This window comes from Elaeis guineensis, chromosome 7 (assembly GCF_000442705.2).
Source record: "Elaeis guineensis isolate ETL-2024a chromosome 7, EG11, whole genome shotgun sequence".
Lineage (NCBI taxonomy): Eukaryota > Viridiplantae > Streptophyta > Magnoliopsida > Arecales > Arecaceae > Elaeis > Elaeis guineensis.
The window spans coordinates 100,871,814-100,886,443 of NC_025999.2; the positions used below are offsets into that span (position 1 = coordinate 100,871,814).

At 36.8% G+C, this 14,630-nt stretch overlaps 1 protein-coding gene across 5 annotated transcripts in view; it reads left to right on the forward strand.

The window, feature by feature from the left end:
- The first annotated feature begins 1,487 nt into the window (after positions 1-1,487).
- LOC105048013 (K(+) efflux antiporter 4) overlaps positions 1,488-14,630 on the forward strand; it is a 38,113-nt gene continuing 24,970 nt past the window's right edge. For 2 of the 5 annotated variants that reach the window (XM_010927194.4, XM_073260498.1), the window contains exons 1-12: positions 1,500-1,895; positions 2,795-2,838; positions 4,059-4,117; positions 4,259-4,337; positions 4,494-4,555; positions 4,634-4,709; positions 4,896-4,970; positions 5,529-5,600; positions 5,698-5,781; positions 7,207-7,275; positions 8,970-9,047; positions 9,248-9,336. In XM_010927194.4, coding sequence (XP_010925496.1) covers positions 1,679-1,895; positions 2,795-2,838; positions 4,059-4,117; positions 4,259-4,337; positions 4,494-4,555; positions 4,634-4,709; positions 4,896-4,970; positions 5,529-5,600; positions 5,698-5,781; positions 7,207-7,275; positions 8,970-9,047; positions 9,248-9,336 — 1,004 coding nt within the window. In that variant the 5' untranslated portion in view covers positions 1,500-1,678. Of the gene's footprint in view, positions 1,896-2,794; positions 2,839-4,058; positions 4,118-4,258; positions 4,338-4,493; positions 4,556-4,633; positions 4,710-4,895; positions 4,971-5,528; positions 5,601-5,697; positions 5,782-7,206; positions 7,276-8,969; positions 9,048-9,247; positions 9,337-14,630 lie in introns of all 5 variants that reach the window. The other 3 variants (XM_073260499.1, XM_073260501.1, XM_073260500.1) reach the window with 3 other exon arrangements.

The following is a 14,630-nucleotide window of genomic DNA, read 5'->3' on the forward strand; positions in this document are numbered from 1 at the left end:
TTTTATCCTTGTAGACCTATGGGCAATGTTTGTCCCATTGGATATTCCACCAATTTGTATTCCAAATCACGTTTATTTTCTCCATCTGTTTTCACAAGCATCATTCGGGGATAACTTTTTGTTGGACTAATGTAGACTACCTAATGCACACTGAAATTCGGAGCCTCTTACGAAATCTCTGTATGGGCTGATATATACTTTATTATGGCAAAATCAATGCCGAGTATGAAGTTTCATTTGAAGTAACACAGGGTATAGATGAGTTCAAAGTCATTCTTTTGATCACCACCACTTCCAGAGGAAACTGATTCAATTCTTTCTAATTCTTTCTAGCCTTAACTCCTAAATCAGGTACGTTCGCTATGGTTCCCTACAAGTTAGACTACTAGGGATCGTCCCGCCCGTAAAACACACCTCTCCGTACCTTGAAGGATAGAGGGAGACATAAATGGACAATGATTACCTGGCATTAATTAATCTTGAAATTTAGCGGTACAAGGCATTGATTGCAAAATGAAATGGAATGCATGTGTCATATGGTAGAATGATTATTACTAAGTATTAATCAGAGTTCAAATTTAGTGGCACCGTTTGCCATTTAACCCCATCAGTCCCACGAATTTTAGCAAGCTTCTTCATGCATCCTAAATTATCCTTCCACTCCTGTTCTCAGCTGAGGATGGTAACATGATTCTTTTTCCTTTATTAAATATGGAATGGTAGAGTAGTTCTTGAGAAAACATCCTTTTGAAATATCTATTTCAGGCACACGAATTTCTTTGTGATGAGCATTAATTTTTCAAGTTGCACCTATCCCTTTTAATCATTTGGTCCGGTGGTTAAGAAAACTTTACTTGTGCTGCATAGCATTATTAGTCTTCTGGATAATATTTCATCTGAAGTAAACAACTAGATATCTTTTGTTAATTAATATGCGGGTAATAGAGACCAAGCCTCGAACTATTTAATACTTCAAACGAAGAAAATGGCGGACATCGAATGGCTTCTACGTGCTATTTACTCGTTTTGCGCTCTTCTCAACCCCAAGACGGCATCTCTCCCGCACAAAATTCCAAAAATTAGTGGCCCTGTGTCTGTTATCGTCTTGCCTTGGAGATGGCGTCACCACGCCAACCGCCCCCAAGAAGCATTTCATCGTGGACAACAATACCTTTTTTTTTTTTTTTAATATCCTATCTCACTGCAATCCCTGGCATCTGATTCTCATCGGACGGTTGATTTCTCTGGGAACCGGTTTGGCCCACTGCCCCAAGTCTCTGCTGCCCAACTGCCACTTTTCCGGTTGTATGTCGCCGAGCGCGACGTCGTCCAACCGTCCGATCTCAACGTCACCAAATTGGGATCGTCCGATCTCCCCACAACCCCACCGCCAGGCCTCCCTTCCGTCTCGTCTGGTCTCCCTTCCGTCAAACGGCGTCCGACGCCGTCCGTAAACCAGTCGGGCATAACTGCAAAATCCGGCTGCAAGGCCCTCCATGTGGCGGTTCACTAATCTCATTTACGGTCTCATCAAGTAGCCGGGCTGGTTACTAGGCCCCGATGTCACTCAACAACCCCAGCATTATAAATTCCTTCCTCCCGTCGCTCCTTTAAGACTTCTTTTTTTACTCTGGTCTACACCGCCTGCGCGTCCGCCGACCTCGGCCTTTCTCCGGCGATGAGGAGCGGCGCTTCTCCCCCCATCTGCGCTCTTCTCTTCTTGGTGTCTGTCTTCGTCTGTGCTGTCCTCTCCTCTCCGGTCCTCCCCGGCGGCGCGGAGGCGAGCAATGCGACGGAGGTCTCGAGTTCGGGATCGGGGAAGGAAGGCAGCTTCGCGGACATTATCGATCGCGCTCTCCAGAAGGAGTTCTCGGAGAGCGAGCAGAGCGGTGGAGGTTCGTAGATCCAGGCTGCCTTCCACTTGCTTTTTTCTTTTTTTGCCCCGCTGCTCTTGTCCTCTCCGTCCTACGACTTCTTGAATATTCAATGTGAAGCGGGAGGAAGAGGATTAGGGTTTAGAACTGAGGGCTCCTGTCTCTTGAATGAGTGTCGAGGTTGCTGTTTCTTGAATTTGGTTCTAGGTTGCTGTTTCTTGAATTAGCTTTGAGGTTTCTGTTTGTTGAATTAGCTTTGAGGTTTCTGTTTGTTGAATTGTGGTTGAACTGGTGAACTGATCCGGGGAGCAATCTTGGACCACGGTATTGCAGATCATGTGCGGCTTTTCTTCTCCCCGTTTCCAGCGTCGATTTCTTGAAAGTGATCATCAACATTTTATTTTTTTCTGGTGAAATATGGGGACCTTTTTGAAGAAAACGTGTTAATTTGCTTTTGTTTTGCTTTTTTTTTTTTTTTTTTGATGCCGACATGTTGTTGAAGTCCTCTTGTAGAGTCAATAGGGTCGGAAGTTATTCAGATGTCTGCATAAGACTGTTTTATCTAAGTTTATCTGTTGGTTGATATATGACATCTTAGTCTTGGGAGTTATTCAGATGGCACAGAAATCATCAAATACAACTCGAGTATGCCTGGCTGCTTTTGTCTTATGGTTCTCTTTTTAATCTTGCTTTGTAACGCTCTCTCTTACCCGTAATTGTTAGTAAAGAAAAAGAAAGGTAGATTTTAATTGGTTTAAAAGCTCATTAGTGGAATTTTCTGCTCTTAAGTAAGCACATCATTCTACATGGATTCTCTCTCATGCACTGGAGAGGAATTTCTTCTGATTAAACATCCAAGAGAGACTTTTTTGAGTCTATATAAAGCCGGATCAATATTATGTTTTTGCTCTATTTTGCAGAAACCGATGCGGGCAGCTTTAACAACACCGTTGCTGAGAAACAGGTTTCTTCTAATGCACAAGGGAATTCTTTTCTATTTCTTGGTGCGGAAAACTTTGAAATTTGAATATTTAGTTATCATATATTAGTTGGATGTAGTGTTTATGTTTCCTGCAATGTTTAGCGTCCAGTCTTCTATCTGAAGATGTCTCAAGGATGAAATCCAGGGATTAACTTGTTTTTTATTTGTAAGTCCAAGTTTGCTCGTTGTAGATGTTTCATCTCATCAATTCGATTGAACCTGTCTTATTATTTCCAACCTTTGCTATTAAATTAGTGAATGGCAGTCTTAGAAATGACTTGAGGGTTGATGCAGCCGCTGAATCTATCTGGGTTGTGTGATTGGTGGTAGAATATTGTAATTTGTTGACATCTCTGGTGTCGTGATTTCACTCAATGACTCACAGGGATATTGGAATTTGTCTCTTTTGGCCTTTATTTAAATACATGACTTAACAGATGTCGAACCCAATGTTGTGCTAAAATTGGTAGAGGGTTAGGAAATGAAGTGATCCATACTGTGGTTTTGAACAATGACCAGTAAACAATAATGATGCTGTTCAAGCAGTGTAGCTAGCCTCTTTTATGTTGTAACTTGTAAGTGTATATAGCCTTGTGTAAATTATTGGTATCGTATATGCTTTACGGCCATTATAATAATTCTATATTGTGGCCTTTTTAGCATTGAAATGGTTTTTTAATAAATCATTGTTGTATTAGACTTCTCTATGTCTTTAAATTGGCCATCCCTTAACTTGTGTTCCACTTTCCAATTAGTCAAACTTGTTCTAATTCATTCAATTCCTAGTTCTTGCTGTTGTCCTTGTAATTTTAAATTTTGCACATTTCTGCGCATGATGTGCATTCAGAAGCAAGTTGCATGACACCAATGGGTCCATTGTTTCTTCTGAGGGCCTATAACTCACCTTTTCTGTTGTCTTTCCTGAAATAACTCTAAACTGTATGCCTTGTAAATTTCTTTTCCTGCATAATGCTGCTTATTTGAAGCATGAGTCTTCCTATTTTGGTCATTAATGTTGCCAAGAAGAATGTTTGTAGAACATTAATATATCATAAATAATGCTCATCTTCCTGGGTTGATCATTATTTGCTTTGAAGGTGAACTCAATTTCTGCGAGTATTGATCATTTAAAATTATGATTGTATTCTAATGCCAAACTAATGAGCTTATTTTTCTTTCTGTTTTTACTCTTTATTTTCCAGGCAGTTCTGGAAACGGTAGCTAGAGTTACAACTAAGAAAAATGAAACCAAAGAGGAAAAGTATATGCTTCTATCATGTGAACTCTACTTTGATACTTCTTCTGGAAATCTTTTATATGATTGTAAACTGTTGGCTGGATACCTGCGGATACAGTAATCAACAGGATCTCAAGTTCTCAGTTCTTCATATTTCCTTTCCAGATCTTTTCAGTTTCATGATGTTTTTAATCTGGATAATGAGAACCGAGCAGAGGATATTCCTACCTTAATAGATCGCAGGGTATGCTTTTTATAATTTTGCATGGAACTTATAAGGCTTCTCTTAGATGTTAAAAATGAATATGCGTCACTGCATTATCAATTTGAATTTGTTTATTTTGACCACTGTGTTGTAGAATGCTCTTATTTACTACACAAAAAACTTTGGTCTTTCCAGGATAATGTTTTTATTATATCAAACCCCAAATCAAAGTATCCTGTTCTACAGTTAGATCTGAGGTATGCCTGCTAACTCATGAGACAATAACCAAGATCACTACGACTTGTTTTTCTGATGTTAATGGAAAACTTTTGCAGGTTGATATCTGATCTTGTGGTGGTCATTGTGTCTGCTACTTGTGGTGGTATTGCCTTTGCCTGTGCTGGACAACCGGTAGGTATTGGAAAAAGATAGTTTAACTTTCTTTAAATAGCTTAACACATTTATTTTTGAAAAAAACAAATAGTACAGTGTTTCCTGGGCATTTCACTCTGTTTGTGTGCTTTGAAATTTATATGTTCAATAAGATCAATCTTACTGTTCATAAGTCATTATTAACAAATTCAAGAATCATTGCAGGTGATTACTGGATACTTACTTGCAGGATCTGTCATCGGACCTGGAGGTTTAAGCTTCATCAGTGAAATGGTGCAAGTAAGATGCTTTGGCTTTTATGAAATTGTAATCATTGCTATTACCTTTCCGTCATTTTTGTTATTCATGCAAATTGTTTAGGCACCCCCTCATTTCACTGTTTAAATCCTTTATACTCTTGTCTTGAGTAGTACCTTGAAGCATGTATAGAAACAACAAAACAAGCTAGAATGTTTTAGTTTTTGAAGTACATGTCTTGGTGATTTTCTTTCTGAAGTAAGCTTGGCGGTGAATGCTGACAACAAAAGCATTAAAACAAGTTGCATTATGCATTTTCATGTATACCTCTCTCAAGTGTCTGTTACATTGTTATTTCCTAGGGCTAGATGTGTGTTTAAGTGTGAAGAGAGAAAAAAACTTACTGTGGTAGATGGTGTTAATAATGTCTCATATAAATGGTGGACAAGTTGCTTTTCCTATATGTTTTTATTTTTCAGCAAATTATTCGTTTTTGTTGTATTAATGAGTTGCATGTGATGTATTATTATTTCTTTTCCTGGTGCACACTACTTACAACTCACTGCATTGTTTTTCTTCCACTGACACTCTTGATTGTAGGTTGAAACAGTAGCTCAGTTCGGTGTTATTTTTCTTCTCTTTGCGTTGGGGCTTGAGTTCTCTACAACAAAGGTATCCTGCAGGAAAGATCTTCATTCTCCTTCTCAATGCGGATAGTTTGGCAGTTTGCAGAACTAGACTCTAATGGTAGATTTCATTGCATTTACAGCTTCGGGTTGTTCGAGCTGTTGCTGTTCTTGGAGGCTTGCTTCAAATTGTACTGTTTATGTGTTTGTGTGGTGCAGCTGCATCAGTATGTTTCTGGTGTCTTATATATAGTCATATGTTTATGTTTGATATGCTTTGCTAAATCTCAACATTGGGCACATGTGGCAACATGTAAATTTGTTATTTGTGCTGTTCTTTTTATTTTTATTTTTTAGTTTTTTTAAATAATGTGTCTGTGTTGCCTTATAGAGTCAGATACACGCATGTGTGATTTTGGTTGGGGATGAACCTTATGGTTATACAAAGTGGCTTGATGCTGTTACAAAAAGACAATTTACCCTTGTGGTTTCTCACTTGCTCCTAGGTTTTAATGGCATCACCACCAAAGTTGACCTTAGTGGGAAGCTTTAGGTAATGCTGGCTCCTCCATTGGCCTTATCAATTTTTAAGACTGAATTAGGACATGATGACAACTTTTATTCTCCCCAAAAGTAACCACTAAATGATTGCTTCAATTTGTGATAAGGCTGCTGGGCACAAAGGCCTGTAATCTCAGCAGGCTATTGGGGTTCTTGAGGTAGCACTTAAGGGAGTATGAGTTGCGATCTGTCTGCTATTATTTTGACTATCACACCTCACAATATCCCCCCACCCACCAAAAAAAAAAAAGAGGATCCATTTTGGCATCTCCAGAACCTTGTCTCAAACAACTGTTTTGTTAGTATTTGGTTCATAATGGAATTGGGTTGAAATTTAGCATGTACATTTCCACTTCTCTTGCAGATTTGATTTATTTAGCTTTTAAACATATTTCTGGTGTTTCATGCATATGTCCCACCTTGTAGTTCAGTGACTTGCCATTTAGTGCACTACACATGAATATTCCATGTTTAGCTTCTAATGGTTCCTTAAATTTGAGACTTGGTCAACTACTAGTAGCTTATTAGGTTATTGCATGACCAATCATGTTTGAAGGTTCGCCATCTCAGTATCGAACTCCATATCGGTAAAATCTTATTATAGTGTCAGTACACAGTTTGGTTGTGTCAGTATGGGGTGGTACGGCATACTGATATGGTACGATATGCCTCATATCGGACAGTAAGGGATGGTACGGCGAACCATGATTATAACCAATTAAGCATGTTTGGCTGAGCACAGTTTTATCATGTCCATTACAATGGTGAATCCATCTATTCATAAACTAACAGTGATTACCCTCAATAGAAATGAGGGCTTGTTCACTTTGTCTGTTTAGTATTGTTGACATCTCATGCCTAGGATATAAAAATGAGTACCATAGGCTTTGTGAGTTAAATTTAATGCATCTTTTTGAATCTGTGGAATATGCAGCATTCCTGCTCATTGCGCGTCCTGGTATACATGCTGTGTATATATGCACTAAAAACATGTTCACCCATCATCATCCCCTTTATTTTTCTTATGAGCATTCATTGTTACTAAGAATGTGGTAATAATGACAATTTAAGCATGTTTTCCTCTATGGCAGTTATGTGGGGGAAAGACTTCTGAGGGGGTGTTTGTTGGTGCATTCTTGTCTATGTCTTCAACAGCTATGGTATTTTTCTAAATTTGGTTAGAATTTCATGATTAATATGAGTTGAGCATTTATTTACATTGATGTATTACCATAATCAATATTTAAGAGTGAACATGAATTCTGGTTGTGTGTGTGCACTATTAGCGAACCTATTATGTATAAGATGAATCAAATGTTTCTTTCTTTGATATATGAACATCATCAATATTTAAATAATAATATGGATTTTCTTTTCTAAGTAGGATGCGCCGGGGGGGGGGGGTTGTGTTAAGGTAGGACTCGAACCCTAGGTCATTGGTACCAAAACCTTAGTGACTTCTCCAACTGAATCAATTGGATCCTTAATTATGATGAATAAATATATTATGATGGTTGTATGCAAATTACACACACACACACACACATGTACGTACGTATGTATGTATGTATGTATGTATGTTCCTCCTGTGTACTATGGTGGATCAACATTCCTTAAGAAACAATCATTACTATGGTGGATCAACATTCCTCAAGAAACAATCATTATGGCCAACAAGAGTTTAACCAATTTTTTAGTTGCTTTTATGTTAGAGGCGCACTTACACTTTTGTTGACGGTTGGATTTGCACCTTGTGGTAGGTGGGCTTTGCATGCCATAGAAACTTCTAAATACGAAAAGGTTAAGATGGAACAAAATGCAATTTGGCCCTTCTCAATTTCCAAAATATGAGAATGGAAGTCCTAAAGTTTCTTGTAGGCTTATGTGCATAGGTATAATCACAGTTGTGAAACTGAATTTACCTTATAGTATATATGTGGAAATCTCATTCTAGAGTCAATCGAGCTGGTAACAGGGCTTGTATTGGCCGGCAACCTGTTTGGTACAATATGGGTCTGTCCTCTAATGTGCCGTGGGGTGTATCGAAACATTGAGAGGGAGGGGAAGAGGGAAAAGGAGAGGGAGGAAGAGAGGGAGGGGGGAGGGGAAGAGAGTAGAGAGGGAGGGCCAGGCTTATCTACGCGTCGATTGGCATCAAAGAGGAGTGAGATGAGCGACTAAATGACCGACGATGCATACTGTGGAGCTTTGAAGCTCCGATCATGGAAGAAGCAAGGGTTTTAAGGGACTGAACCATCCGGACCACCCACACTATTTTGGTTCCAGTCTGCCCTGTTCAGTGTACCTTTAGTCTAGAGACTACATCCCTTGATTTCTTGCATGAATTCTTTGCTTGGGCTTTACCTTTATGTAGGCTTCAGCCTGTTTCAGCTTGGTTACTTCGTTTAGGTTGGGCTTCTCATGATATAGAACTTTGAGATGTTTGATAGTTTTCTACACTAATTTATGTCGTCTTGGTGGAACCTTGGAGGGTTGCTCCCCATTTCATGAGCCTAAGCTATCTAATTAAGGAGGTAAGTCTTCCTTCATGCCAATTAACGTTCTAGGCTTCATTGTAGGCTCCTTTCTTGTCAAAGATGCCCTTTCAAAAAATCTTGCTTTTGTTTATAGGGTTAACACTGTGCTTTGACCATGCATTTTACTCAATTTGATGGATCATGCCTTGAATCCATAGAGTTGTCTCATATATGTGTAACATGGATCTTTGTTTGGTTGATCATTTGCTAGGGACTCCCTCTCAGTCCTGAAGCACATGTCATTCAGAAAATTGTTGAAGTCCAAAAGTTTGTAAATTGCTATTTTCTCTAATGGAATATATGTGATTGATGAACAGGTTTTGAAGTTCTTAATGGAGAGAAATAGTATTATTGCCCTTCATGGTCAAGTCACAGTTGGCACCCTCATACTCCAGGTAATATGAGTAACATGTTTTGACAACTGAATCCTTGGTGTTTAAGTGACACTTAGGTGCAAGGCCCATGATATTTTAAGTTATGGATACACTGTTACAAATTAAATTAAAAAAACTGTCATGGGATAGATATCTCTTTGAACTTGTTGATGCATTGGAACTATATGTCTTATCTTTGATTGCAATTTTCTACACTGTAGGATTGTGCTGTTGGCTTGCTCTTTGCACTACTTCCAGTTTTGGGTGGCACATCTGGTGTTCTTCAAGGAGTTATTTCAATGGCCAAGTCGTGAGTGCAGCATCCTTGTTTACATTTTTTTTTTTTATTGCTCAAGTAATTCTTTTAGAAAAGATGCTTTACAATACTGTTGTCTATAATATACGGAGCACCTTCACCAGCACATTCATCTTTCTGAATCCTGAAGTTGACATCTATTAATCTTATTATATTGATTTTTAGAGCTTGAATGGTTGGGTGTTATCCATCATAATTCATCTTAAGATGTGAATAACATAGTCAGTCATTACTATCTATTTTGCATTGTCCTTGTTATGATGATTACTTCGCATTTAAGTATAGCTGAAACAGTAGCCTTATTACATCTGTTTGTGGTTGTTGGGAGCTATATATACTTTAATGGGATAAACTTGTTTATACATTAATTTCTCTGACGAGATTCTTTATCCAAAGCTCATTATTTCTTGCGAGACAAATAATTTTTTTAAGATTAAAACTTATCGATTTCTTAAGAATTTAGAAGTTCAGTAGTTTTAATAATAATGATGGCATGATTCATTGTGGTTATTTTTTCATGAAGTATTGTGAATGTCTGTCCATTCCCGGTTTCTAGTAGAAGAAGATAGGCCAATGTCACACTTGCAGCTGGCTGTAAGAATATCAGAGAGTTGCAATGTATCTTCATTTAGTTACAAACAAGGTTTGAAGTACTGCAATACAGGAGCATACTGATCACACCTCGGTCTGTTACATACTGCGGTACAGTTTTTCCAATGGTTGAAACACCATGGTGCGATATGTTAGGGCACGCCTTTAATACAGCTTGGTACAGGGCGTATAATTCTGCCCTACAGTTGGTTTTTCAAACCTTTTGCTTACAAACCTATTGGTATTCTGCCCCTTTTGTGCACATAAATATATATGTATACTTTGAAACCAGTGATCTTGTCTTGCTAGGCTTCTAACGAAGCTTTGAAAATAATTTCTTTTGTGTCATCACTGCTAGTTTCAATAGAATTAAACATTGTTATCAAATCTCCTTGGTGGTTTTGGGCGTTCGCCTCTTTAAAGGCCTAGGCAAAGTGCCTATGCAGTGAGGTAAGTGCCGCATTCTAGAATTCCTGTAAATTAACAAGTACATTTCTGTATGTAGTCATATTCTTATGACAAACACACCAAAGAATATCATATCAGTAAATGGTAAAGTTGCTAACTACTTAAGTAGTGTAATGATGCAATCTTTGATTTAAGTACTTGGTGTTTCTTATTAGTTTTTCTGCTAACTTAAAGTACTTAAAGCTTCTTAGAGACATAACATGTTCAAGTGACAATTAGTATCTAGAGCTGTGTTTGGTTTTGAATAAATTAATTGGGCATAAATGGATTAATTTACTCTGATCCTTCTTTACTCTGGAACAAAATTACTCTACCATGTAGGCTCATCCCAGATTAAGTGGAAAAAGTTGCTTTACTTCTTCAAAGGCCAAGTTTATGGCTAATCAAGACAAAACAATTCTTTATCTACCGTAAACCGAGCACCCAAAGGAAGAGGTTGAAAACAAAGAACCAAATCCTGCAACAAGGGTGATATTCCTGCTCTCCACACAAAAGAAGTGGCTTATGCTGGTGAAAGAAAAATGGACTAACTTTTTATCCTTTAGCAGCTTAAAGTAGAATAAGTGGAGTAAAGGGGACTTTATTCTGTTTAACCCTCTTTTGAATTGCAACCAAATGCAGCCTAAGGGTACACATTATAAATAGACTCAATGCTCTCCCTTGAAATGAGTTATTTTTTTTTCCCTTAAATAAATGGACAAGGCACCAGCCAAAAGCAAAGGTAGAAGGCCGAGTGCCTAGTAGACGCCAACCTAGGCTCTTTGATAGCTACCGTTTCTAAAGGCCTAAAAAGTGTCGAGTGCCTAGGAGGTCAAGTTGTCTGAGCACCTATGCTGAACCACATAAGCCTAGGTGGCTGCTTGTGGCAACCTTGGACTTAAATGCACCCACCTTTCCCCTTAACTACCAGATAATTGCCTTTTTTCCTATTGAATAATTTTTTACAGGTGCTTGTTTAGTGTTTGATTAATTCTGCTTTCAGTTCCCAATATTTGTCCTCTCTAGTATGCTTGTTCTCACCTGAGACCACGAAATGTGTGGCATATTCAATAACTTATGTCATCAGAAATGTTTCGGATCACCATCCTCATTGCATTGAATTTCTTATTATCTAATAAAACCTTTCAGGGTTGTGGTTCTTTGCTAGGGAGGATAGGGTTGTTGACTCCCCATTACATGCTTTCCTATGTTGGTAAGTTGGGAAGGGCAGCATTGTAATTATCTTAAGGGAATCGGATTGTTTTGTTTGAGACATCTGACTCAAGGCTCAGAACTGAATGACATATGGATTTGATTGGATGCTCTTGTGTGTTATGGTGCTTGTTTCCTTGGCCTATCCTTAATATCTCACATGCCACCTCGATTGCCACTTTGTTTACTCATCTTGCAATCTCCCCTCTTTTCATTATCCCTAGTAGAATACTTAAAACAAGGTGTTGATAAACTTATCGTTATGTTCAACAACACCAGCATGCATGATCAAGATGGTTTTGGTCCTTTTGGATAGAAGTGTGTTTCTGTCTTTTTAGAAGATTCCCATGTCAGATTATTTCTAAGTTCAAACACTTGGATGCTGGACACCCACATCATGTGTCCAGGTGACATTATTTTTCACCATCTTGAGTAGGATTTTTAATGTCGGAAATGGTTTAAAGATAAATGAATAATATTTGAAATGGGAGGGGAGAGCGTGATGCTGGACCAACTGGGGATGGTCTGTGTTGCATGGGAAGGCCTAGGAAAAAGACTAAATTAGAGATATGTCTAATTTGGTTGATTGTTGTCCTAAACCTGTATTGGTACAATAGTGATAGGTTTTGAGATTAGGGGCAAATAAAAAGTCAAATGAACCTATTCTTGGGTTCTGGTGTTGGGGAAGGAGGAGGAATTAGGCTTTAAAAGGTTTTGGGTGAATGAGAGAGTCCACATTTGTTGTGTAACTGAATTTCAGAAAACAAAGTGTTTAGAATAAAAATGATATAAGATCAAAAAGAATTAACAGAAAAGATATTGAGAAAAGTTTTATTTTTATTTTTATTTTTTGTTTGGGGGTGGGGTGGAAGTTTGGCAGAGGAGAAGAGAAAGGAGGGGATAAAAGGGGCTGAACCTAACCCAATATCTTAGATTTTTTTCAAATAATTCACATATAGTCCACTAGTGGCCAGCCATAAGGTCTGTTTATGGATTTTACATGAATTGATTGTCAACTAAAGTAGGACTCTTAATTGTTAGCCAACAAAAAAACAAAAGGGGACTCTTAATAACCATAGTTTGGAAACCAAAAACTCAATTCCATTTGAAAGTTACCCGATTCAAGAGTCGATCAAAGACCCGACCGAGTACGCAGTGAGTCTTGAACATCAAGACTTGATAATACACAAGCATACGCACACACACACCCCCTTAGGCATAGATATGCGTCGATACATAAATACCATATTCTATAATTTATTATTATTAACATACAATCAAACAAATTTAATAATTAAAATTGATGTTCAATCAACTGCTATTTGCATGTTAATGTCGAGTGCTAAGAGAGTGCTGTGAGGCAGTGGCTAGCAGTGCCCTCGCAACTCATGATGGGTGAATTGGGAGTGGAGTTATGGGGGTGCATGAGAGAATTGGTTACAAAAGGAGATCTGACTGAAATCATGTTTTTTTTAAAAGATTAAAAAGGGAAAAAGAATAACAATTAATGTAAAATAAGACAATACTGTTTGATCTGATCCGATGGATCAATTTAAATCTTGAAACATATTATTTTTAAAAAATAATAAAAATATTATTTTTAAAAAATAAATTAGTATGTTATTATTTTTAAAATTAGAAAATAATACGTTGTTATTGTTAAAAAACACTCGATTTACTTACTCTAATAATAAATAATATAACAAAATAAATTTTAATAAAATAAAAGTTAAAAATTTTATAATTTTTTAAATTATTAATAAACTAATGTGGAGTAAATATAATGAATATCTTCTTAAAGATATCTACTTAATATATCTACTTAATAGATAGATCCAAAACTACAAAATCATCCAAAAAAAGATAGTTATAACTCATTTTTTTTGAACAAAAAAAAATATATCTATACCATAAATATTATTTCATTGTTGAAAAGTCTATTGAGATAGTAGGAAAATTTATAATTTTAAAATTAAATTTATACTAATAAATTTTTTTATCATCATTTAATTACCTTCAAGCTATTCAATCTGAAAATCAAATTAACACCAAGACAATAATAAATTTTTTTAATTACTAAATAATAGTAAAAAATAATCTATAAAAAATAATAGGTTTCAATAAATTTGATTAAGAGGGGGAGAGAAAGCTACCTTATTTGCTCTAAGCCTCCTATCCGATTGAGATGGATCTACACTTTTCTATTTAGCCACTTCGAGCCTTCCACCCAATTGAGACTTCTACTAATGGAAAAAGTAAAAAAAATTTAAAAAAATATAGAGAAATCAACAAAAATAAAGAAACGGTGCAAAAATTAAAATGCAAGATAATTTTTTGCATAGATTTAAAATTTATTTTTTTCACAAATCAAAAGCTATAAAAATAATAACATATTCTTGAAACATAATAAAAAAATAGCAATGAGATTCACAGTCTTACCTACTAAGTGCAATCGATAACTTCGTTATGTTGTATCAAACCTCAAGTTCGTATATTAAATCTCAACTTTGTTATGCTGCATCAAACTCTCTTCCCAAAATCTAGAAGCTGTCAGATTCGCACCGATATCATTTCATTAAGCTAATGACAGAATACAAAGCATAATGAATGATCAAACAAACTAACAAAAAAGAAAAAGATATGCAATTCTCCTTTCGTAGCTCAATTCTATGAGTTTCTTCTCGAGCAAATTGATAAAACAATAAAAAAAACAACAATTAGAAAAAAGAAAAGAACAATCAGTAAGAAATAAATATCACTAACCATACCTTGCTTTGAGCAAGACAGTTTGTAGCCAGAGCAGGATGAGGTAATTTTTTTTTTGTTCCTCATTAGTATCATATAATTTTTAGCATCATATGAGAAATCTAATTCGATTTCTCATCAGCTATATAGGAGGGTTGCTGTTTTAGTAATTACAGCTTTCTGCTTCTTGTTTTATAATATCATTTGAGGGGAGGGTCAGTTGGAGGGTCCGGACACAGTTGCTGGCGCAATACAGTAGCCTTACTGTTCCGAAAATAAATTTCAAAGCACAG